The 25,501-nt window shown below is 58.9% G+C and overlaps 1 protein-coding gene across 1 annotated transcript; it reads right to left on the bottom strand.

The window, feature by feature from the left end:
* Positions 1-8,553: 8,553 nt before the first annotated feature.
* Positions 8,554-24,925, bottom strand: METRNL (meteorin like, glial cell differentiation regulator). The gene is made up of 4 exons (XM_088028076.1): positions 24,738-24,925; positions 18,691-19,076; positions 10,244-10,303; positions 8,554-9,358 (listed from the first exon to the last, which is right to left on the bottom strand). Exons 1-4 carry the CDS (start codon positions 24,908-24,910, stop codon positions 9,042-9,044), a joined length of 936 nt encoding a protein of 311 aa, XP_087884202.1. The 5' UTR covers positions 24,911-24,925; the 3' UTR covers positions 8,554-9,041.
* Between the last annotated feature and the right edge of the window lie 576 nt (positions 24,926-25,501).

A 25,501-nucleotide genomic window follows, 5' to 3' on the forward strand; every position in this document is an offset into this window, starting at 1 on the left:
GCCCGGTGTTGTTACATGTCTGTCCCCCCACCCCCAGGCCGGATCTGCTCCCCTCTCTCCCCCGTGACTGAGGAGCTGGCCTCAGCCCAGGTGGTTCTTCAGTAGGGAACAGGACCTGAGTGTCTACTTTGTGCCAGGGCCCACCTACTGCACTGGGAACAGAGGCCCTGCCCTCCTCCCAAGACTCAAAGCATCCACATCCCACATCTAGGGTTGACATTGTCCTGGTGGGAAGGTACCCGGGGGGCAGGGAGAAGGGGAGGGGTGTTCATGGCACCAGGGCTTTGGCAGCTATCCCTCCCCTGGAGGACTCCCAGAACCCCTCGGTTCGGCTTCCCTTGGCCTGTGCTCGGGGCTGACCCCATAGGTACACACTCCCTGTTCACTTCTCCTCACAGCACTTCACCACCTGCCATCTGGAGCAGAGTCTGCAAGCAGGCAGGGCCCCTGGGGTGCCACACACAGTGCCTCACCCAGCATGCATCCAAAGGAATGTCAGTTCAGAACTCCGGGGGTCTCAAAGTTCCCCTGGGATCTCTCCAGTTGCGACCACACAGGGCAGCTGGAGAAGGGGCAGCATGACTGATCTCACTGATTAACGTGGTTCCCAGTCACATGACACCTAGAACCACTGCCTACGCAGAAGGCTGCCCCACATTTTACCCTGACAGCCTAGCCGGGCCAGTTCCCACCACACAGGCCTAAACTGAACAGTTTAATCAATTAGTAAGATGGACGCCTCGTGTCAGCTGCAGCTCTAATGAGGGGGGTCCCAGCCCCCACCCGTGGGACACACCAGCCGTCTCCCTGGGCCCCTCACCAGGGCCAGACTTGGCCCCTGTCTTCCCCAAGAGGGTCTGGGAACCTGGCCCTCAGCCCCAGCTGGACACTCAGCCATGGGGTGCCAGGCCCTCCCTGCAGCCGGCTTTCCTTCCAGAACCCAAGTGGCAGAGCCAGCAAGGGCTGGTGGGCTTACGCAACCATCTCTGCTTATGGACCAGGACGAGGGCACAGTACTCCTGAGGACACTGGATGTGACCTGGAGAGAGTGAGGTCACAGGGACCCTGGGTCGGTGAGCCAGGACTCCCGCCCCTGGCCAACTTCCTCAGCCTCGCGTGAACATGCACACACCACAGATACACATACAGTCTGGGGTGGGGATGTTCATTCCCAAAGCATTGGCACAGGGGGCACAGCCTGCAGACTCAGGCCTGGGGCCTCCCTCTACTCTGTCCAGGCGGAGGGTCAGGGTCAGTTTGAGTGTAGGTGTGCATGTGTTCAAGCACGCGTGCATGTGTGAGAGAATTGTGCTATAGCACGTGTGTGCGCAAGCACGTGTGTGGGCACATGTACATTTGAGAGTACTATGTGAGAACATTTGTGTGAGTGTGAGCATGCATGCACGAGTGCAAGCAAGCACACGTAAGTGTGTGGGTGTGTGTGCAAGCATATGTCTGTGGGGACAGCACACGTGCGTGAACATGTGTGCGTGTGTGCATAAGTACACGTGTGTTGTGAGCACTGTGCAAGCGTGTGTGTGCAAGCATGTGAGTGCATGCGTGCATGTGTGCAAGCAAGCACATGTATGTGTGTGCCAGTACATGTGCGTGAGCATGTGTGCGTGTGTGCGTAAGTACATGTGCGTGTGTGAGCACGTGTACAAGCATGTGTGTGAGCACATGTCTGTGGGGGCCAGCACACGTGCATGTGTGAAATGTATATGCGAGCACATGTGTGTGTGAGCATTGTGCATGTGTGCAAGCGAGCATATGAGTGTGTTCCAGTACATGTGCACGTGTGAGCATGTTTGCGTGTGTGTGAGCACATGTGTGAGCACGTGTGAGAGCGTGTGTGTGCACGGTTGTGAGAACGTGTGTGAGCATGTGTGCAAGCAAGCACATGTGTGTGTGAGCCAGTACATGTGCGTGTGTGAGCATGTGTGCAAGCAAGCACATGTATATATGTGTGTGTGAGCACATGTCTGTGGGGGCCAGCACACGTGCATGTACGAACATGTATATGCGAGCACATGTGTGTGATCATTGTGCATGTGTGCAAACGAGCATATGTGTGTGTGTGTGTGTGAGGGCCAGCACATGTGCATTTGTGTGTGCATGGAAGCATGTGTGTGCAAGCACGTGAGTACATGTGTGTGAGCATGTGTGCAAGCAAGCACATGCATGTGTGTGTGGACCAGCACATGTGCACGCGTGGGCACGTGTGCGAGCACGTCTGTGGGGGCCAGCACATGTGTGTGTGTGCAAGCATGTGTGTGAGCACGTGTACATTTGAGAGTATGCATGTGTGCGAGCATGTGTGTAGCACGTGTGTGTGTGTCTCTCCAGGTTCCACTGTCTCTGCCTCCATTTCGCCCCCTTCCCAGTGTCCGAAGCGTGAGTGACCTGCTCCCTCTCTGCCATGGCCTTACCTGAGTGGCTTTGGGCATGACCACACCAGCTTCATGTGTCCTGACAATTGCCAGCCTGTCTGGAGATAAAGATCCTTCTTCTCAGCATGACGAGACCCACCTCCTGAGGACAGCCAAGAGCCTGGACAGTTCAAAGCCTGGCTTTGGTGAATGGGAAAGACCGGCCGGAAATAAAGCAAACCTTAGCCTGTCCTGATGTCCTCTGACTTTCCTTCTAAAAAGAGGGCTGCAGGTCACTGGCTTCAGAAACTGATCCCGCCAATAATCTGGTATATCCTCTCGGTACCACATGTTATGGGGTGAAAGCCTGCCACGGGGGCCCACAAGCGTGGGCCCAGGCAGCGTTCTCACTCTGTGAGCCCCGACGTGCCCTGACCCAGTGGGCAGACCCACAGCACAGCACGGCCCACAGCCCCCACGCCCTGGGGTGTGCGAAGGACGTGACTCAGGAGAAAGCCACTAAACAGGGCGGGCAGGCTTTGCCCTCTACAGAGGCTCCAGGGAGGGCACAGCGATCACACATGCAGAACATAGACCACACTCCCCAGCACGCACCCATCTCCATACATGGCCCTTTAACCAGGAAGGGGTTGTCTGCTCAGGTGGCCAGCGGCCCCGACTGGGGGTCTGAGAAACGAAGACTGTGGCACTGACACTTCCACCTCGTCCTCAAAAGCACGGAGGGCCATGGGGGCCATGGGTGCAGGCTGTCCTCACCCTGCCCACGCCCTGGGGACAGAGCTGCAGCAGAACCCTCGCCCAGCCTCCTGGGTCCTGAGCACGGCAGACGGAGGGACGGGAGGAGGGCCCTCCTCTCCTTCCTTAATGGGTGATGGGGATGAAGGCCTGAGAGGCTACCAGAGGGGCCCTGTTGGAAAAGTCTCGTCAGCACTTGGTGCATGTTGGGGCGGGGGGTGCAGTGTTTGGGAAAAGTCCTAGGCAGAGCTCCCCAGCAGCCCTTCTGAGTAGAGCTCTCTGCGGGAGGGGAAGGGAGTGTTGACTCTGAGCCCCAGTGTCCTCACTCTGGGGGGAGCACCACAGAAGCAAAACCAGCCGAGATCACAGCAAGGACCACCCTTTATGGGCCAGCGAGGCATGTCAGGGCTGTGCCCCCACCGGCCCCAGTGTGGGGGCTCTGGCCAGGCCTTCTCCCTCCACTGGACACCTTCTGAACACATCTGTGTTAGGTGCCAATGGGCAGAGCCCTGGCAGCCTGGGCATGGCCGAAATGCAAGGCAGGTGGGGCACCTCAGGACAGGCAAGGTCCTGTCATCCAGCCACAGACGAAGAGGATCTGGGGAGGGGGGTCGGCACATCTGGGGTATGTCCTGCAGACCAGGGAGAGTAACAGGAAGGCCCAGGAGCCTTTCAGCACAGGTAGGAACCACGAGGTGCCGCCAGGAAGAGAGTCTTGGGCACTGGAGGAGGCCACAGGCGGGCTGGGGCGGGGGGCGGGGGGCACTGAGGCTGGTGACCAGGGAGCGCCAGAGGACGCCGCCCTCACGTCCGGATGGAGAAGGTGACTTGAGACAGGTGAGCGCAGGTGTGGACTGGCACAGCTCCCCGCAGAGCTGGCTCCACACCTGGAAGCAGGCAGCTCCTGGCGGGAGGGAGCAGGTGAGTCGGCCAAGAGGAAGAACTACCTGAGACAAGGGGAGGGGCCCAGAGGGACAGACAGAGACAGAGGGAAAGACAGGGAGACGGGAGGGGTAGGGAAAGGGCACGCTCCCCCAGAGATCAGTCAGAGAAACCACACCTGCCCCGTACTCTCCACCCACCTGGAGTCATATTTCTGACTTTGAGATTTTGATAAAAGTTAGGAGCCTGTTTTCTAAAAATGCAAGTAGACATGTAACACAGCATCTTACACACGACTCTAGGGGAGCCACGAGCCCCTGGCACACCTGGGACCGCGGGTAGAAAGGTCTAGGGTCTATTTTCCCCCATAGCCACTGTAACAAACCACAGACTTATCATGGCTTAAAACAACCCAAGTTTATTATCACGCAGCTCTGCAGGCTTCAGTCCCACAAGACTCACACTGGCCTGAGGTCCAGGCGTGGGCCGGGCAGCTTCCCTCTGGAGGCTCCGGGGGGAATCAGATTCCTCACAGCTGGCAGCTTCGGGCCGAGTCCTTCTCAGGCTGCGTTTCCTGGCTCTCTCTCCCCTGCGTCCCTCTCCCACTTTTATTTTTTATATTTTTAAAGATTTTATTTATTTGACAGAGAGAGACATAGCGAGAGAGGGAACACAAGCAGGGGGAGTGGAAGAGGGAGAAGCAGGCTTCCCACCGAGCAGGGAGCCCGATGCAGGGCTCGATCCCAGGACCCTGGGACCATGACCTGAGCCGAAGGCAGACGCCCAACGACTGAGCCACCCAGGCGCCCCCCTCTCCCACTTTTAAAGACCGCTGATGACATTAGAGCCATCAGACGACCCAGATCATTCAGACAGTCTCCCCATCTCATCAGCAATTTTAACTCTATGACTTTAATTCCACTTTGCCATGTGAGGGAGCCTAGCTGTGGGTCGCAGGGATTAGGGTGAGGGCATCTTTGGAGGCCATTGTTGTGTTGACCACCACAGGTAAAGGATTTCATCAGGTGACAGAAGATAGGAGAACATACATGGAAATGCGCCTGTCCAACAAAGAATCACAGAAATATCAATCGCCAACCCAAGACCCTGTTCCTCAGTCTCAGGGGCCAAACGGCAGGAAGGAGAAAGCAAGAGGGATTTGCTGAAAACTTTGTAAAAGTCACCTGGTGCTCCGTCCCTTCCCCCGGCCCCCTATGCTGGGGCCGCTGCACACATCTTCGCCCCTCTCAGACTCCTGCCTTGCCAAGGCCCTGCCCCAAGGACGAGAGTTGAAACTGCAGTTCAGCTGCCCCACCCACCCAGCTCTCCACCCCCTTGGCACTGGCAGCCACCTCACACTAGCATGACTCACAGCCACCCACTCCTCTGGAGGGCAGGGTCCCAGAGCTGCAGCTGGAAGGGCAGCCCTGCAGTGCAGCTGACTCAAGGCTCCATCCTCACCCAGAGCTGACAGGGTGTGTCAGGCCAGCCAGCCTGGTCTGGGCTGTCTGCTGGGGACCCACGCCTGGAGGCCCAGCTCACCACCAGAGAGGCCAGGGCAGGGACACCCGCACATGGCGGTCTTGAGGTTCCCCTGAGTGGGCCACCTGGGCAGACCCCGATGGATTACGCGACCCCACAACTACAGTCTGTCCCACCTCAGGTTCTCCAGACAGGTACCCCGATGCCTGAAACTAAGCCCAGGGCTTGACCAGAGGCCCCCCGCTGGAGGCCACAGCATCAGCCTGACTCCCCAAGCAGCCAAGATGGGGTGGGTGGCTCTTGAGCATTGGAGTGCCAGGGCCTGAGTCCTTGGGGAGCCCAAGCCAGCAGGAGGACAGGTCTGAGGCTGTCCCTGTGTGTCCCATCTGGGATGGCAGAGGAGTGAAGGAGAAAACACTCAGGCACACAGGGTAGTCTGTAAACACAAGAGCGTGCTGCCCACAGACATCGTGGCCCGCAGAGCAGCTCCAAAAGCATCTGTTTTTCTTGATCTCGGGGCCATTGGACAAGCCCAGACCTGGGCTCCTGCCACCAGCATGTTCGAGAAAAGTGCTAAGAAAGGGTGTCCAATGCCACTGGGGCCAAGAGAGTAAGGGTTTTTCTTGGGGCCTGTTAGGAGGAAGAGGCACGTATGGGGCCATGCCGCGGTCCTAGCTGACCTGTGGCAGGGGGTCTGGGACATGTGGCTCTCTGGGGAAACACACAGGAGGAGGTGAAGGCTCCCCACAAGTCTAACAGTGAAAGGAAGAAAAGAGAGAAGCAGACAGAGCCTTTGTTGTGCTGGGAGGCCCTGGCTTCTCAGAGCAAGACCACACAACGGCAGGGGAGATACTGGGGGCTGAAGCTTGGCAGGGGGAAGGCAGGCCTGGGTCACACCTCCCCTTCAACCTCTGGACAGAGCCCAAGAAGGATGTCCACGGCTCCGTCCCACACAGTGACCAGGACTGACCACAGCCAAGACAGAGACACTAGGCAGCAGAACCACCCTCTGGAAACCCTCCAAGTGCCTTGCCCGGCCCCTCAGGGCTCCATGGTGTGGGGACTTCCCCGAGGATGGGCGTGGATGAGCAGGAATTCTGTTGTCACAGAGCAGGCTGGGGCACATAGTGGCCTCAGATGTCCACAGGAGGCTCTGGGCAGCTCTCAGAGACGGCGACCCTTCCAGCCCCTCCCACCACCGAGCAGCCTTGGACTGCCAGGGGCTGCTCCGTTTGGTATCCAGCTCACATGCCACGGAAAGCGAGGGTTGTGTGTGCTGGCATCAGGCACCCATCTACAGGAATGGACCCTCAGCACCAAACCCCACCCTCTCCCCCCACACCAGTGCCACCCTCGGAACAAAGGCAGATCCCAGGGGAGGATACTTCCCCATCCGCTCGCCCTGTTCTCCCTCCAGACTCCCACCAAGAAGACTTCTCCCCCAGGCCAGCTCTCACCAGCTGCCACGGCACTTTGTAAAAAGCTCCAGCCTCCCATGGAGTGGAAGCTACCGTCCACCCCTGACATCAGTACGTGGGGTCACGTCCCCAGCTCCTCCCAGGGTCCCTGTACTGACAGAAGGAAGAATGCCAGCACTGAAACCGAAACCCAAACCTGACATTCTGGTTCTGCAGCATCTGCATGCCCTGCAGCCTCCTCCAGTGTCAGAGTCAACACCCAGAAAACCCCAAAGCGTGAACCCAGCAGCAGGGTAGCTATGGCCCTGGCACATCTGCTCCTGGCATAAACATCGCAATTACTAGCCACGGTAGGACCTGTTCCCATCACCAACCCTGTTGCTTCAGGTCATCACCCTGTTTCTTGCTGTGCAGGTGTGGAGCACCTGCTTCTTGTTCTGACCTGCAGGAGCCCACAGACCTGAGCCAGCACGTGCCTGAGCTCGGGCATGCCTGAGCCAGGCCACATCTACCTGAAGCATGGTACACCTGATGCAGGGCACACCTATCTAACACAGGTCACTCATGAGCCAGGCCACACCTACCTGAAGCACAGTACACCTGATGCAGGGCACTCATGAGCCAGGCCACATCAACCTGATGCAGAGCACACCTGAGCCAGGCCACACCTATCTGAGCCAGAGCACACCTGAGCTAGCACACGGCACCTACCTGTGGCCACACAGTGTGCCTAAGTCTTGGGTGCAGCTGGTACGGTGCTCACTGACCAGTGTCCTCTCCCAGAGCCCCCTTCAGTCTCAGCAGCTGCTTGGGAGAAATCACCTGATTCAGATGTGCAGGCTTTGGTCTGATTACTTGACACCTCAGTGACCCCTAGAGTGGGGTGAATAGTGTCTTCCCAAATTTCCATCTACTTAGAACCTGTGACTGTGAACTTATTTGGAAATAGGGTCTTTGCAGGTGGAAATCAATTACAATGAGGTTGTAGTGGCCCTAATCCTGTACCTGGTGTCCATACACGAGGAGGGATTCGAGTACAGACACACAGAGGGAGAACGAGGCAGAGCCTGGAATAATGCTTCTACAGGCCAAGGAGAGTCAGCAGCCACCAGAAGCTGGAGGAGATGGAAAACCTCCTCCCCTAGAGCCTTCAGAGGGAGCCTGGGCCTGCCCACACCTTGATTTTGTACTCTGGCCTCCAGAATGACGAGAATGTATGTTGTTTAAGCCCCCGGTCTGTGGTCGTTCGTTACAGCAGCTGCGGGGTACTTGCTCACCCGTGAGGGTGTGGAGGTCACCAGCCCAGCGCAGACCAGCCCCCCACCGTCCAGACTTGCCGTGGGCTGGGGCATCTTGGAGAAGCTGGAGTCAAAGGGCAGGATCTGGGTTACAGGAGGGGGGGCGGAGGTGGAAGGGGGAGATGCAGGAGCGGGGGCAGAGGTGGAAGGGGGAGGTGCAGTCTGGCTAAGGCCAAGCATGCTTCTGAAGCATGACAGTAACAGCCACACTTATAGTTGGGCCCGGAGTGAAAGGCCCAGAGCAACAGGGCCGTGGGGCTCCCTCAGGTGTGCTCACCCCCAGAGAACCCTGACACCAGGGAAGTGCCGTGCATACCCGCCCAGGGCTGCAGACAGACGCACCACGGCTCCATCAGACCATGGCCTTTATTCTCTGGAATAGAAACAGCCTGCAGCCCAAAAATGACCACGGCCAGCAAAGCACATTCTTTGAAAAGCAAAAACAAAACAAAAAATAAGTATTTGGCTCCATAAGTTCCCATCCTAAGAAACAACTCTGAATGGTACCCAAGCTTCGTACAAAGCCTGGTGCTGGGCGTCCTCTGGGGGCTACGGCCCCAAGATGTCACCCAACACACCAGCCGAGCGCAAGGACGTTAGGTGCTTTTGAAAAACAGTATGAAATGGCACACAAGGCATTTTAAGACACTGGAGTTTGCTTCCTATGGACTTTTCTTTAAAAAAAAAAAATATAATAACTTAGTTTGCATTTTACAACATTTCCCATCAGTCAGGGAGTCCTTGGCCAGGACCTTGCGGCGTGTGCCTCCATGGCTTGAGCACCAGGGAGCCCCCGATCCGAGCACCCACTGTGGCAGCGGTGGACTCGCCCACAGTCACTCCGTACCCATCTCGCAGGGGTTCAGGCCCCTCTCCTTGGCATCCCTGTACATCCTTTGGAAGTCCTTGAAGCGCGGGGCACAGCCGAGGCGGGCCTCCCCAAAGTGCATGTGGCCGGTGAAGAGAAACTCACCACGCCCAGGCCTCACACCACACTCCAGCAGCGTGGCAACTCGCCCCCGCCAGCCACCGCCCTCTGGGGCGGGCCGGAAGACCCTGCTCTTCTGCCGGTAGAGCCGGCTCACGTGCAGGTGGATGGTGGACTCCTGTTGCTCTGGTGCGTGGGTGACGTTCTGGATGGAGCCTCGGACGACTACGGAGGCAAGGAGATGGGGGTCAGTGGGGTCACCGGGGCACCTGTGCCAGGGCTGACCCTGAATTCTGCATTCCAGAAATCCCATTAAAAAGAACAATTCACGCGCATGAGGCCCTCTAGGGGTTGTCTCTGACTGTATCAGGGATAAAGATATTTTTCTACAGCCACATAAGCGGGGAAAAACAGAAGACAGAAACCACATCGTGCATCAGGTTTTCAAGTTAGAACAAGACAAGTAACCACGGTTAATCCACAAGATCTGCGGCAGCTCTGTATCAAGATAGGACAGACACGGTGGAGCTCCGAGGGGAGGAGGTGATGGGAAGGAGCTGGCAGAGCAGGCCCACACCCAGGACCCTGCCCAGCCCCCAAGCCTCGTTCTGCAGGAGCTGGGGGCGCTCAGAGCCGGCTCCAGTTGGGCTGGCTTCTTGTCCAGCACCAGCATCCAGCATCCAGGAGACTGCTTCCATCCCCCGCCTGAGAGTATTTGTGCCAATTTCACAAGCAGGCAGCTGAGTCCCTGACCTCAGCCCCAGGCCCCCCAGATGCCCTGGACCCCCAGGGCCAGGAACTCCTGCTATCGTATCCACAGGGGACCCAGGAAACAGGGCTCTGAGGTGAGGCTGGCTTCCCTGTTTGGAGGCAAATGCTCAGTGACCACCGTAAGTAGGATTCCTGACCCTCTCCCTGCCTTACGGGCAGGTCCCCCCCTGGGGTAGACAGACGTCACTCTACTGCACAGAAGGAAAAGCGTCTTCCTGTTACTACGATCGGTGGCAGTGTCCTCAGCAGTCTCCTCCCCAAGCTTAGCGCCAGCACGGGAAGGTCCTCCCAGGTCCACGTGGGGCTCCCAGCACGTGGCGGGAGCATGAGGGCACTTACCAAAGTCGCTGGTGCAGACCGCCAACAGCACTTCTGCGTCACTGCAAGGGCAGCATGGGGCTGTGGGGATAGAACAGGGTCAGGAGTAGGGTCTGCAGGACAAAGGCCCCCGAGGGTCAGGAGTAGGGTCTGCAGGACAAAGGCCCCCGAGGGTCAGGAGTAGGGTCTGCAGGACAAAGGCCCCGTCCATGCTCGCCAGGCCCTGTAAGAGCTCGGACCTCGGGGAGCAGAGAGCCCAACCTCAGCCACATGGGTGAGGGGCTGGCCAGTCCAGGGGATACCCCAAACTCCAGATGTGGCTGTGAAGGGCGTGTATCCTGAGGGAGAGAGCCGGCCTTGGTGCTTGTCCCCACTTAGCCTGTCAGTGCAGCAAGCACTGGGCCCGCGTGTAAACAGCTCTCCCATGCCCGTCACCCATGGGAAACCAACCTGAGCTGGTCTGAAGTGCATCCCCTACACCAGCCCAGCTGAGAGTCGCCTTCATTCCAGCCTCCACACCTGCTCCCCAAAATGTTGTGACCACCCACTCACACATCTCCCGCTCCCCAGGCCCCCGTTGTGCTGCCCCCGTGTGCTGTCCAGGGTCAGGGCACTGCCTAGAAGGACCACCAAGGCTGGTGAAGGTGCCTATGAGCATGGAGGGACGCACCTGCCTGCAGAAGCTGTGGGACCCTTAATACCAAGGAGCCACGGGCCTCAGCACAGCCCCTCCCCCAGACCCCGCCTGGCCCTCAGACCATGTCACTGCCTGCAAACACCATCCATGGCAAGCCTAGTTCACAGGAGCCCCAACCCCCCACAGCCCGGGTGCGGCTGGCTTCCTCCAGCCAAGCCAGGCCTCACCCCATGAACTTCTGCCCCAGCCCAGCCCTCACCCCGCACTTCACCCTCACTTCCTCAGATGGGGTGAAGTTCCAGAAAGACTGTGGGGGGGCAGAGCCTCTGGCCCTGGCAACTCTCCCCCTAGACCACAGCACCACTCCCGACCCAGCACTGGATTTGGGAGAACGCAACATTTGGCCCTCACTGCACCTTTCAAGGCCTCTGACTCTCGGATGTGGAGTCCCTAGGGTTTGGCACAAATTCTCCCAGCTCAGGGAAAGGTTAGGTATGAGGTCTTGCTGGAACAAGACCTTTCACTTTCTCAAGGCCCCAGAACATCCATGGCTTTGGCACTTGCTGGGCCTGGACAAAGCTAACCCTGTCCACACACTGACCAGTCACCCTCACAAAACCTGACCTGGGCGAGCAGTCGGGGCAGGGCCAGGCACCAAGGAGTAGGAGCTCAGAGAGGTCTTCCGGGGCCCAGGGCACGAAGCCAACAGGGTCTGTGCCACCCGGGGCAGCACAGGGTCTCTGTGGACCCGGGGGGTGGACATGGGTTTCCGAGCACTGCTTCCGTCATCCTGCTCTGGGCAGGGGTGGATGTTTGCGCCCCAGGCCAGCTCAGGAGGTCCTGACTCACTGGCCCTCCCACCACCTACTGCTTCTGTCAGATTATCGGGAACCAGAAGCTGCAAGACAAGCACAGGCTGTTGGATGCGTCCCATCCGGCCCATCCAGGAGGACTGGGCACCCACCCAGCTCCAAAAGACTGCTGCCCACCGGTGGCACTTAGGTTCCATGTGAAGTCCCCCAGCCCCGAGGCCTTTCTTCAAAAAGAGGGTGGTCCACTGGGGGTTCCCTCCCCTGCTCACCCATCGGGGACCTGCTGCCTCCACTGGGCCTGACAGACCACACAGGTTGGGAGTGACGAGGCAGGGGCATGCAGCGCTGCAGAGGGCAGGGGTCTCCAGTTCCACTTCGAGGCAGCATTTTACTTTAGCCCCTATGGCAAGGAGCATGTAGCAGAGGTGAGACCTCCCATGCTAGCCGGCACTCCCTAGCGCCCAAGGGGTCAGAGGCCCCACCCTGGGCACCCCTGCCAGTGGGAGAAAGTGGGTCAGCAGTCAGTCCCATGGTGGCCACAGTCCGCCTGCAGGGACCCCTCCTGGAGCACTTCCCCAGGAGGGAAGAGCCACAGCAGGGTCCCTGGGGGCCAGGCCACGCAGTGCTCCAAGTGAGGGCGGGCAGGAGGCACGGGTCCACACAAGCTCCCACCCCAAAAGCTCTCCAGAAGCACATCTCAGCTTCTGAGCTGGCTGAGACAGGCCACAAAGGCGGCAGAGGGGCAGAGAGAGGCCCAGGCCACACCCTGTGTTCAGATCCCCGGCCTGGTGGTGCACAGTTCGCCAAGTCCAAGAGCTTCGCCCCGTCCATGGACATAGGTGCTGGGACCTCGGCTGATGGCTAAGGAGAAAGGTGGCAAGGAGCCCGTCCTCTGCACCCACCCTGCTCACACCCCATGGCACCGCATGTGTGGGGGTGCCGAAGACCCGAGAGGAGGGCAGTCAGCAGCCCGCAGAACCTCCAGCCAGAAGCCTCAGTGAGCCAATCACCACCACAGCTGAGCTAATAAAGTGCCACCCTGGAGACTCCCCTCGTAGTTCTGAGTTTTACAAAGCACAGGTCACCTTCTTGGAAAATCCAGTCTGTGGACGCCAAGAGAAGCAATCTGGAAACAATCACTAATCGGAGTTGGGCTCATAAAGGCTCTGGAATGCGCTGGTTTCGGACACATCGAATCTCGTTTCCTTGCAGGGGAAGATGAGGAGGGGACAGCCAATAGCCAGTTGGGATTATGGTTCTTGGAGAGGGGGTGGCTGAGGTATGGACACCTTACAGGAGGAGTACCCCAGAATGCGCATACGACGAACCGAAAAAGGAAAACCCAGGCTCAGGGAGACCAGAGGGGGCTGCTGCAGGTGAGGAGTCAGGTGCAGGCGGGGAGGAAGGTGGGGGAGGGCGGCACCCTTCGTGTCAGGCCCTCGGCAGGGAGAGGTCCACAGACGGCCGCATACTGTTCTGCGGGACTGCCTGGGTAAGGGCGACCAGGTGCACACATGCAATTTCCAAAGGGAAAGCCGTGCATGAGGACACCCACCAGGGCCTTCATGGCAGCCGGTGACACGTGAAAGGGGTCACAGCCGGAAGGGGGTGGTTCTGGAGCCTCCTCGGCCTGTCACCACAGCCAGCGGCAGGCTGGTGTCACCCCAAGGTGGCCCCATGGGGCCCTGGCCCAGGTTGGCTGGCTGCCCCCAGGTCCCATCTTTTGTGCACTGGCCGCTCTCACCAGCCTCCCCTCCCTCCCTCTTCCTGGTGAGGACGCAGGTGGAGGCCACGCCCTTCTAGCCCAAAAGGCCAGAGATGGGCAAGATGAGAAATAATTATCCTGTAATTACCGTGGCCAGAGAAGCCAGGCAGGAAACAAAGTGATCCATAGAAAAAAATTCAGTTCTCTCTCCTTTTCTGTCTCCAGGACATAATGAGGTTTCTTTCACTTTTTCTGAACTTTGCTACTCATTCCCCACAGCCCATTCCAGCCCATCAGAGCCACCCCCAAATGCTGAGCCGGAAAGGCTCCCCAGTGGAGAGCTCTGTACCCACCCGGCCCACCCCGTGGGCATCACTCACCCCCTAGCGCATCAGACAGAGCAGGTTTTAACAGGGGAGGAGCAATGAAGCCCGTCGGAAAGTGTGGGAGCCAGACTGCCCTCACCATCACAAGGCTCCCCACCAGCGATGAGAGTAACTTTTATGCGTTCACAGCCAGCACCCGCCCCTCTAGCTATGGGTCTAGAATGCCACCGTCTTCCCAACTCATCTGTTCCAAGAAGCCTGCTCCGGGTAGGCATCGCACGGAGCTCACACCCCAGACAGTGGATGCAGCCAAGCCGGTGAGCCTCTGCTATTCAGCTCCCCAAGAAGTAAAAGAACAGACTGGAATCAGAAGCCCACCAGGGCTGCCCCAGGCAAACCAAGGAGAAGGTCTGACTTTGCCCCCCAGAACCAGACAGAGCAACCCCCAGCCATCCTTCACTGGCCAGTGCCACACACGCCCAACCCCACCGGACAATGGGGGCTCCTGGTGGCGTCCGTTTTCCCAAGTATGCTGGGACGCCGGGGAGGATGGCCCCCAGACTGCCCGGCTGGGTCCGACTGTGAGACCTCAGCACATGTTCCAGGCGTGGCCCCAGAGCTTCATCCATTAGTTGCCTGGATCTGGCCACTTGCCCACCTTTTGTGTCCTGCCAGATTTTTTCAGCACCAGTGGAGAACCACATTACTCAGGTACCCTGGTGAGGCCCACAGAGAAGGAGAAGGGCATGAGGCAGGGTGGGGGGAAGCCACCTGCTTGTGTGCTGGCTAGACCCTGAGTCCCCCAGCCCGCAGGCCGGGGTCACCCCCCAGCACCCATCCCATTCTGTGCCTGGAGGAGCGGTCGCCTCTATATCAGAGCTTCTCGGTTCATACCAGGAAGCTGATCATTCAGCTCAAGTGCACACTAGGTGACCACACTCAGCACAAACACTCCCAAGCGGAAACGTCCAGGGCCGCGAGGCTCCCACACACATCACTCATCCAGGCGGGAGCCTCTCTTGATTCTCAAGTCAGCACAAACTAGAACCTGTGACTCATCAGGGAGGGAGAAGACCTGTCTAGCTCCCCAGCAGGCAGGATCACTGGCTGCCTGGCCCAAGGGCATGTGCGCACCTGCACACCACAGGTGCCAGGGCTCCCGCCTCACTGAAGTCTCCTGCAGCTTGGGTCAGGGTCAGAGCAGGAGGGAGCCGGGAGCCACGCGCTACCACCAGAGAGCCTGCCTGGCCTGGCGGACGTCACTGCTGCCAGATGGCTGGTGCTGACATTCCACATTACGTACCCATTCCTCTGGCATTAAGGGCTTAGGGGCCCATCCCCTGATGAAAAGCAAGCACCCTAGGGAGGAGGGACGCAATAGCTGCCCCTCATCTCCCTCAGGGCGTTAACAAGTTCCTAACATCTCCTCCCCTCGCCAGCTATCACTAGTCAGAAACACCGAATTCAGGAATTGGGTTTTTTCCCATTTTGTTTTTATTGTGAATTTATTTCTCGGTCCCCCGGAGTGAGGCTGGGGTCCCCTCCCCCAGTTCTCCCACCCACCCTATAGCTGGTGATCAAGATAAAGCCTGGTGTGGTTAAAATTTCAGTCAGGTCCTGAGATTCACAGCAGCTTTCACCATCCCCTTCCTGAGCAGGAGCCCTAGCTGAGCCTCTGGCACAGGGAAGGGGGAAGCAGCAGGGACCTACCTGTGCAGTCAGGCACTTGGAGGGGCAGTGGGGTCCTAGCTGGACAGTCAGGTACTTGGAGGGGGAGGGGGGACCTACCTGGGCAGTCAGGCACTTGGAGGGGGAGGGGGGACCTACCTGGGCAGTCAGGCACTTGGAGGGGCAGTGGGGTCCTACCTGGGCAGTCAGGCACTTGAGGGGCAGCGGGGTCCTACCTGGGCAGTCAGGCACTTGAGGGGCAGCAGGGTCCTACCTGGGCAGTCAGGCACCTGGAGGGGGAGGGGGGGTCCTACATGGGCAGTCAGGCACTTGGAGGGGCAGCGGGGTCCTACCTGGGCAGTCAGGCACTTGAGGGGCAGCAGGGTCCTACCTGGGCAGTCAGACACCTGGAGGGGGAGGGGGGTCCTACATGGGCAGTCAGGCACTTGGAGGGGCAGCGGGGTCCTACCTGGGCAGTCAGGCACCTGGAGGGGGGGGGTCCTACATGGGTAGTCAGGCATCTGGAGGGGGAGGGGAGTCCTACCTGGGCAGTGAGACACTTGGAGGGGGAAGGGGGTCCTACCTGGGCAGTCAGACACCTGGAGGGGGAGGGGGGGGTCCTACCTGGGCAGTCAGGCACTTGGAGGGGCAGCGGGGGTCCTACCTGGGCAGTCAGGCACTTGGAGGGGGAGGTGGGTCCTACACGGGCAGTCAGGCACTTGGAGGGGGAGGGAGGTCCTACACGGGCAGTCAGGCACTTGGAGGGGGAGGGGGGTCCTACACGGGCAGTCAGGCACTTGGGAGGGGGAGGTGGGTCCTACATGGGCAGTCAGGCACTTGGAGGGACAGCGGGGTCCTACCTGGACAGTCAGGCACTTGGAGGGGGAGGGGGGACCTACCTGGGCAGTCAGGCACTTGGAGGGGCAGCGGGGTCCTACCTGGGCACTCAGGCACCTGGGGGGGGGCCTACCTGGGCAGTCAGACACCTGGAGGGGGAGGGGGGTCCTACCTGGGCAGTCAGGCACCTGGAGGGGCAGCGGGGTCCTACCTGGGCAGTCAGACACTTGGAGGGGGAGGGCGGTCCTACATGGGCGGTCAGGAACTTGGAGGGGCAGCAGGGTCCTACCGGGGCAGTCAGGCACTTGGAGGGGGAGGGGGCACCTACCTGGGCAGTCAGGCACTTGGAGTTGGGGGGGGGTCCTACCTGGGCAGTCAGGCACTTGGAGTTGGGGGGGGATCCTACCTGAGCATTCAGGCGCTTGGAGTGGGGGAGGGTCCTACTTGGGCAGTCAGGCACTTGGAGGGGCAGCAGGGTTGGTCCTACCTGGGCAGTCAGGCAGTTGGAATGGCAGGGTAGGGTCCTACCTGTGCAGTCAGGCTCTTGAAGGGGGAGGGGAGTCCTACCTGGGCAGTCAGGCACTTGGAGGCGGAGGGCGGTCCTACATGGGCAGTCAGGCACTTGGAGGCAGAGGGCGGTCCTACATGGGCGGTCAGGAACTTGGAGGGGCAGCAGGGTCCTACCTGGGCAGTCAGGCACTTGGAGGGGGAGGGGAGTCCTACCTGGGCAGTCAGGCACTTGGAGGGGCAGCAGGGTTGGTCTTACCTGGGCAGTCAGGCAGTTGGAATGGCAGGGTAGGGTCCTACCTGTGCAGTCAGGCTCTTGGAGGGGGAGGGGAGTCCTACCTGGGCAGTCAGGCACTTGGAGGGGGAGGGGGGTCCTACCTGGGCAGTCAGGCCATTGGAGTGGGGGAGGGATCCTACCTGGGCATTCAGGGACTTGGGGGGGTCCTACATGGGCAGTCAGGCACTTGGAGGGGGAGGGGAGTCCTACCTGGGCAGTTAGGCACTTGGAGGGGGAGGGGGGTCCTACCTGGGCAGTCAGGCACTTGGAGGGGGAGGGGGTTCTACCTGGAGGAAAGTCTTCATTTCAAAACCTAGCAGATCTTTTTTTCCCCAATCAAATCTTTTATTTACTAAAATGTGGAGATTATACTATTCTTGGGGATGGCCTACCCCTCAAACCAGGCATTTCTGCCTTAGCTGACACTTGTTGGAACTGCCCTGTGCACTGTGGGGTATTAGCAGCATCCCTGCCTGGCCGGCACCACCCAATGCCATGGCACCCCCACCTGACCATCATCTGGACTAGCTGCTCTCCTGGGGAATGGCCTTCTTGGAACCTGCTCACACCTCCCCCCTGCTGGAAGGCATCTTGCTACCAACCAGCTTTGGAATTGATTCGAATGGTGTCCCTACACACTTCGATCCCGGGAGATCATCTATGCCTTGGAGCAAGGGCGAGATGCTTGGCCTGGGTGCCTCTAAAAGACAGGGACCTGTCAAGCTCTATTTCTGGACAGAAGGGAGTTTAAAGGGATTCTGTATCCCTTCTGAACACATTTGCTTTTTCATAGGAAAGTTCCAGTGTCCCTTAACAGTAAAAGATAAGGACTTCTGCCCCTGGGCAGTCAGGCAGTTGGGGGATGGGGGGTTGGGCAGGGCAGAAGGGGCGAGACCCAGGCCACATTAGAACTCTGGAGGTGACTCATTTCTTCTTGGTCTCTGCCTCTGGAACTTTTCGGAGACCGACACTACCTTCCACACAGGGCCCTGCAAAGCTGTCTGCTTGCCTCAAAAGAAAAAATGAAGGGCAATCTAAAGCCAACTCACAATCTCTCCGTGCACACACACACACCCTTGGCTGCTGGGAGCCTCCCTCCAGAACTCTGCCCTAGGAGGGCCCTGCCATGGAGGGGGCTCCTCGAGGGCCAGCTTCACGGGACCCCCAGGTGAGTTCCTGCCCTGCTGGTTCCTCTACCCACAGCCTCTCCTGGCTGGTGTCTCCACTCCACATGGGGTTCTCCTTAGAACACCCACCCACAAAATGCCTCTAGAACCGGGGACCAGCCCCACTACTCAGGTCACCAAGACTCTGCACTACTCTGGAGTGTGAATCAGTCTTGGCTCCCACCCAAAACTCACCATGTCAGAGGCTTGATGTCAAAAACACTCCGCTAATCCATATGTCAGGAGAAATGCCAGGGGCACACATCGCCAGTTACGGCCCCAACGGCGGCACACAGAACACAAGCTCGTCAGGGAGCTAGGACCGTGGTCCATCCGACCTGTGACCATTCTCTGGGCACACTTGTTCCCTTTGCTCAGACACAGTTCCTGAGAACTAATGGGACACCACACGTCCAATACCCGCCACACCCAGGGGGCCGTCTGCTGGTACCACCATGCCTGTGGGTGCCCATGAGGCTACCCAGGAGCCCCCACCCCTGCTGCCCTTCCCACCACCAGGGCACGCCACCCACCTGACAGAGCATGGAGGTCCGACCCCGCGTGCCGGCTGGTCAGCTCGTACTGGAAGCCCGTGGTCCTCCTGCTGATGTCCTGCTGGGGCGCAGCCTCCACGAAAAGGCCACCGTGCTCGAAGCCAAAGCAGCGCACCTGGCCAGGCCCACGGTCCCCGTCCCGTACCAGCAGCTTCAGTTCTCCAGTTCTTTCCAAATAAATATTGGCCCCTGAGGAGTCCCTGAGGGGCTTGATGCACAGAGTCAGGTGTCGAGAGGGCGGGAAGGTGTTGGGCCGAACGTTGACGATGAGAGCCCCAGTCGGGTACATCCACTCCACGGAGCCCGCAGAGCAGCGCAGATACACCTGCTCCACCTCCTTCCTGTGGGCCTCGTGCGTCAGCCCGCTGCAGAGGGGGCATGCATCAGCCAGGGCCCGTCACCCCACGTGTGCCCCCCACTCACGTGCTGGCCTTTGCCGGCCTAGGTGCCCAAGCAGCCCCTCCCCCACATGTAGGCTGCTGCTGCCCCTGCCCTGCCGCATGGGCCATTTCCAGGGAGGGGCAGCCACATGGCCCCGCACCCGGTCCCCTCCAGCAGGCCTGCCCCAGAGGGTCACGGTGAGACAGGCCGCGATGTGCATAGGCAAAGTGTGTCTCAGACCCTCTCAACACCTCAACACGTGCATCTGCTGGCCTTCAAGGGGCACTGGGAGCCTGTGTTCTTGAGGGTCCCTGCATCATGGAGGCAATGGGTGCCGTGGAGGCAAGGACCACAGAAGGGTAGATCTTCTGGAACATGATCAAGGACACACCCACAGGACCCTACCACCAACCCAAGTTCCAGGTGACCTACTGAGGGCCGGGGATGATGGCAGATTCCCTCTGAGTGTGAAAACAAGGAGCAGATTCACTTGGTCCAGAGAGTAGCTTTTAAACCAATTAGGAATGTAAGCAATTTGGGGGGTTGGAGACTGTGGGTGAGTTTTGTCTCTAGCACCTTCCAGATAGGCATGTTTGTGTTTTCCTTAAAGTGATGACTTGATGGCTTTTTCATTTGCAAACCTTGGGGCGCCTGCGTGGCTCCATGGGTTGTTGAGTCTGCCCTCAGCTCAGGTCATGATCTTGGGGTCCTGGGATGGAGCTGCCGCCCATTCCCCTGCTCTAAGATTGTATTTATTTATTTGAGAGAGAGAGAGTGAGTGAGTGAGAGAGTGGGAGAGAGCACAAGCAGGGGGAGCCACAGAGGGAGCAGGAAAAGCAGACTCCCCGCTGAGCAGGGAGCCCAATGCAGAGCAGGGAGCCCGACACGGGGCTCGAGCCCAGGACCCCGGGATCATGACCTGAGCCAAAGGCAGACACTTAACTGATTGAGCCACCCAGGTGCCCTCAAATAAATAAAATTTAAAAAGAAACCCTGAAGACCCTGCATTGCCAATTGTATTTTTAAAAATAAACTCAAACAAATATCATCAAAGCAAGATACAAAAGTAAGGTAAAGGTCCTCCACAGGGAGAGATGCGATGGGGGATGCGTGGAGAAGCCATAAGGAGAGAGACAACAAACAACAAGTAGACGGTTCATCTCCCCAAGGAGAAGTTGCAGAGTGCCAAGTTAATCTCACTCCTGATAAACATTAAACAGGAAAAAATGAAGTGTGCGACACTCTTGGTGAAACAGGTCTGGAGTATAGTCATTACGTTATGTTTTCAAGAAATTGAAACCATCAAAAATGTTAAAGTTTCCCCTACCCTAAATTTTAATGTGAATGTCAGCTTGTGCTAATGGTTACGTCACAGCCACCAAGCAGCCTTGGAACTCAACCAGTGACTTCAACCAAGTGTTTTATTACACGAAATTTGGTTCTGATCAGATCTCAGACAGGTTCACCCACATTCTCAGCATTTTTATGTGTAATAAACAATGCTGTATTCAGTGCTCTGGCCTGAGTGAGTTACCAGAAACCCTTTCTACAGAGGAGAAAACACGTAACATATGGTTTGCATTTACTGTTAGTGACTCATGCTCTGGGCTCCAAAAAACCTCACTTTTCATATGACGGCCAGCTGCAGGCTGGGGCTGCACAGTCATCCTGCAGACCACATCAGAGGGAGGTGTCAAGGAGGTGACCCCCCCCTCCTAACCCTGCTCCCCGCCCCTACCAGGCCCTGGGTCACTAGCAGCCAGCTCAGCCTCAGACGCCTACCAGGGCCGCACACGCAAAACAGACTTACAAATTACAGTCAAATAAAACTCATATAAGCTCATCTGACACATATGTGTGGACGAGCATAATTACAGTGCTGTGTGAAAAAATTAGACTAAATGGTGAGTGGTTGACACAGATGACTATGATCAGCTGTGCTCTGATGCAGCCAAAACAAACTTTATCATATCAAGCCTCCTCTCCTGTCTCCAGCCTCAAGGGGCAGCTGGACACTTGCCCCATGGCCAGACACCAACCCTCAAAGCTCTCTCCCATAAAACTACCCTGTCCAAGTCTTCACTTCCCTCTCTGTGTGGGGAGGGATTCTTTCCAGATTTCCCTCCTCCTTGAGCCCTGGGGCTCAAGGGAAAGGAAAGCCCATACCAGAGCTTTGGGTCCCTCTCACTGTCACCTAATCCAATCCAATGGGGGGTCCACCCCCCACCCACATCTTGGGCAGGGACAGAGGGAACACTTGTGGGGACAGGTGGCCAACCCATGGCTCCCCAGGGAGAGGTGGACCTGAGTCTGGGGGCTGGACTACTGTCCCCAGCCTGCACATATCACCCGGACATCTTGTGCAGTACACCTGGCTCCATTTATTCATAAGTCACTCTACTAAAAGAGGGCCGGGAACAACGTGAAGGTAGACATAGAAGAAATAAGGCACCCCGTTACTTCATCCTTTACCTAACGTCTTCACTGGCCCCCAGAGAAGGGTCTACACCCACCCCAGGGTCCACAGCCAGCATGCAGCTCTGCTCTGCCTCTCCCCTAATGCTCTCCTAAAGCATTGAGGCCACCGAGAGTCCAACCAGGCACTCAACACGGGTGTTCACATAAAGGTCAGTAGCATGTGCTACGCAAGACATCGACTCAGTCCAGCAGACCCACCAGTCTCTCAGCCTGGGACCCCACTAGATCTTTAATGAAGTCACGGGCTCACAGTCTGTCTAGTTCTTACCAGAAAATCTGGCCAAATCTCTCACCTCTAAGTTTCCAGCATAACAGCAAACCTGAATACACTTCTGTTGATGCAAAATTGCTGCAGGTGCAAAATGTGCCACATCTGTGACATCATTGATGGTGGCGTTTGTGATCTTCACAAAGCATGCAAGCAACATGCTTACCAGACAAAAATAAAATATGGTGGCTGATCTTCACATAGCATGCAAGCAACATGCTTACCAGACAAAAATAAAATAACTGGTTTCAGATTGGATGAAGCCAAAGAGTACAGAAAAAACCGTGGTTCTAGTCAGACTTAGGGAGCTGAGAACACTGATTGCTCTTGGGATTATTTAAACTGGGTTCATGCATTGTTCCAAAAAAAGGAGTCTGCAGGTGTCACTCCCCAGGTGGACACACCTAAGGAGCACCTTCATGGAAAGGACAGCAAATTCCAAATTGATATGGGACCTTCTGAAGTGGTCAGTGTGGTGGAGCAAGGCCCACACCACTCACACTCACAGCCTGCCTCACCTGAGGCACCAGAAGAAAATGATCGTCTCTTGTTTACTAAAGTCAGGAAGAGGGTTCAGATCAAGGGAGAAAACAAAAGGCTATGATAACATTTCCCCACCTAGCAGGAGAACTAGCCCAGGTGTGATGGACCCAAAAACCCTGCCGATAATAGTGGGAAAGTTCATGGTCCATCTTTACAACCACAGCCTAATAAAGATCAGGGTGCTGTCCTGCCCCTGCACACGGGATGGGGATTGTAAAACCTCCTGCTTCATTGCTTGGAAAACACCCAGAAACGAATTTCAGCCTGTCAAATGTGAGTAGCCAGTGTCATAAAGAACAACTCCCTTCCTATCAGGGGATCAGAATCCACCCATCGTATCGGGACTCGCACCACCCTGCGCTGTCTTTAGAACAGCTCATAAAAAGTCATAAATGTTCTGGGGGCCATCAGGCAAATCAGCACACCCAGGTTCCCACAGCAAGGATCTATCAGCTGATCTGCGAGGCATATTGATAACTGGGGCAGCAATTATAATGCAAGGGGGGCTTATGTCCCAGGAATGTGGCCTGGCCCTGTCTTCTCTCCAGATCCGACTGTGGCAGCCCCTGCAGCCACCCTCTGCCTTTGGGCTGAGTGCAGGACAGCTGGAGGGAGTCCAAGACCAGGGGTATGTTAGCAATGATGGAGACAGAGGGCGGCAGGCAAGTGTCCCTGCTTCTCCAGGTAGATAAGAGGATGCAGACACCTGCTTGATCCAGGAGCTGGTTGGCCTTCTGACCAGCTCTCACTCACAGACCCCTCTGAACCCCAGGAGAGGCATCCCCTTCCAGGCATATAGTCCTCTGAGAGCCTGAAAGGGTGTCAGCTCCTCTGGAAACTCAGGATCCCAGTGTGGGACTGGGTTTGTTTCTGATCTGCTGGAGAAGGACACCCTAGACCTCAGTTTGGGGTGCACTGATTCATCCAGCAGAAGCTGCAAAACAGGGAGTTTAATTACCAGCGTAGGGGGAAAGGGCAGCCCCAGAAGAGTGTGTCAGAGTCAGAGGCTCCCAGCCAGCTCTGTGCTGGCGCCAGCATTCTCCAGGCCAACCCTCCCCCAGAGCTCCAAGCTCATGGCCCCAACCTCAGCTCCTCCATCCCTGCTCTGGTGTGTACAGGGAGAGTTTGTGCGGCAGGGGAGAAGGCCACCACGGGCCCAACCTCTGGAGCCCAGGACCCTGGCTCTAGGAGGGGTGGAAAGAAGTGGGGGGCAGGGTAACTGCCAGTGTCCACGGAGAGAACTGGATCTGTAAGTACCCAAGATGACCAGCGGCTGCCCTGCTGACGCAGAGCCCAGCACACTGGCACAACCCCCAACCTTCTTGGAAAAACTGTCTTCACTCAAAATAACCCCGTGATACCCCCCAGCATGAGGTGTGAGCCCGCGGGAGCCTTCCCATCAGACGTCAAGGCCAAGGGGCTTGGGTGGAGACCCTGTTCTATCGAATACCCGGACACTGAGACCCGCGGGCAGCCCCAGCCCACAGTTTCAGAGAAGGAGATGCGCATCTCCCTCTGCAAACTCCTTCACCCGCACAAAACCCGATTTTCCAACTGCGAGCTGCCTGCTGCGGGGCCGAGGGCGCCCTTGGCGGATGGCGGTTTCTCACCCCGAGTAGCTGTGCCCTCAGGCGCCCCGCCCGCGCACACTTGTGACTTGCAATCCTTTCTGCTTGTCACACTTCAGTTTAAAAAAAAAGTCCTCGGCTGCCACAGCGGAGGGGCGTGGGGGGGGGGGGGGTCGCCGAGCCCAGCGCGCGCGCTGCCAAGGGCGGCCTGACCTTCATCGGGTCCCGGGCGGGGACGGGGCGGTGTTCGGCGGGCCCCTCACTCGGCCCGCGCACAGGTGTCCGCCCACGGGTCTCCGCAAGCACAGGCGTGGCCCCCGCCGCGGTCCGCGCCAGGGCCCGGCTCTGTCCACCGAAGCCCTAGGCTCCCTCCTTGATGATCCGCCGGCCCTTCCCGCTCGGCCCCGAGCGCAGGCCCGGCTCCTCCCGCCCGGGGCGCGCAAGTCCTCGCCGCGGGCAGAGCCAGGAAGGGCCGGAGGACCGACCCCCGCCCGCCTCCAATGCGAGGTCGGCGCGGGACGAGTGGGCTGCCGGGTCGGGGCTGACCGCGCCGCGCGGCGGGTGCACCTCCCCCTGGGCGTCCCCCCGGCCAGGGCACCCGGACGCCGCGGGCTCTTTTGTTCTAGACCCGGGGGCGGGGGCGACCGGGACAGAACTCAGCCTGGAGAGCGGGCCCCCGAGTCCCCTCCCGGGGCTGCGCCCCCGCACGGTCGGCGGGCCCGGGAGGGGAGGGCACACGAAGGGAGGGCAGTAGACTCAAGGGCCGGGGTCGCGCCGCGCGGACTCACCTCCCCTTCCAGCTGCACAGGTCGCTCGAGTATTGCGCGCCCGCGCCGCCCAGCAGCGCGGCCAGCAGCAGCAGCAGCAGCGGCGGCGGCGGCGGCGGGCCGGGGCCCGGGGCGGGGGGCCGCGGCCACAGCTGCCCCGCGCGCCCCCTGGCCGCCCGCGCCGCGCCCCGCATGCTCCGGCTTGGCCGCCGACCCCGCGTCCGCGCCCACCGAGCAGACCCTCCACCCCGCGCGGCCGGGCGGGCGGGCGGGGCTCCAAGTCCAGGCGAGTCACGTCGTGCGCCCCCCGCGCACCCGGCGCGGCCGCCCGCCCATCCCGGCCGCAGCCGGGGCCACCCGAGCCGCTGGAGCCGCGGGAGCTGCGCGAAGAGCTCCGCACCCCGCCGCCGCCACCCGAGCCTCTGAAGTAGGCGAGTCCACGGTCCGGGTCCCGGCTCAGCTGGGGGGCGGGCCCGGCCGGCCGCTCCGCCCCCGCCCCGCGCGCCGGAACTCCGCCCTGAGTGCGCGCTCGGAGCTCCGCGCCCTGCGTGCCCTGGCCGCGGGTCGGGGGGCGGCTCCGCGGACGGGAAGAGGCAGCTCGAGGGACCGGGGTCGGAGAGAGACTCCCCAGCAGGAGAAGGACGGGACAGCAGCACGTCCCGACCGGTACGATGCAGGACGGGGAAGAAACCCGAGCCCCCAAGTATATGCAGACCCGAGCCAGCGCCTGGCCAGCGGGTCCGTCCGCAGTGGCGGTGCTGTGAGCCCGTCGCTCAGACTGAGCC

The sequence above is a fragment of the Eumetopias jubatus genome, unplaced genomic scaffold (assembly GCF_037043125.1).
Source record: "Eumetopias jubatus isolate StellerSeaLion01/CBP00866 unplaced genomic scaffold, mEumJub1_p1.0 scaffold_10, whole genome shotgun sequence".
Lineage (NCBI taxonomy): Eukaryota > Metazoa > Chordata > Mammalia > Carnivora > Otariidae > Eumetopias > Eumetopias jubatus.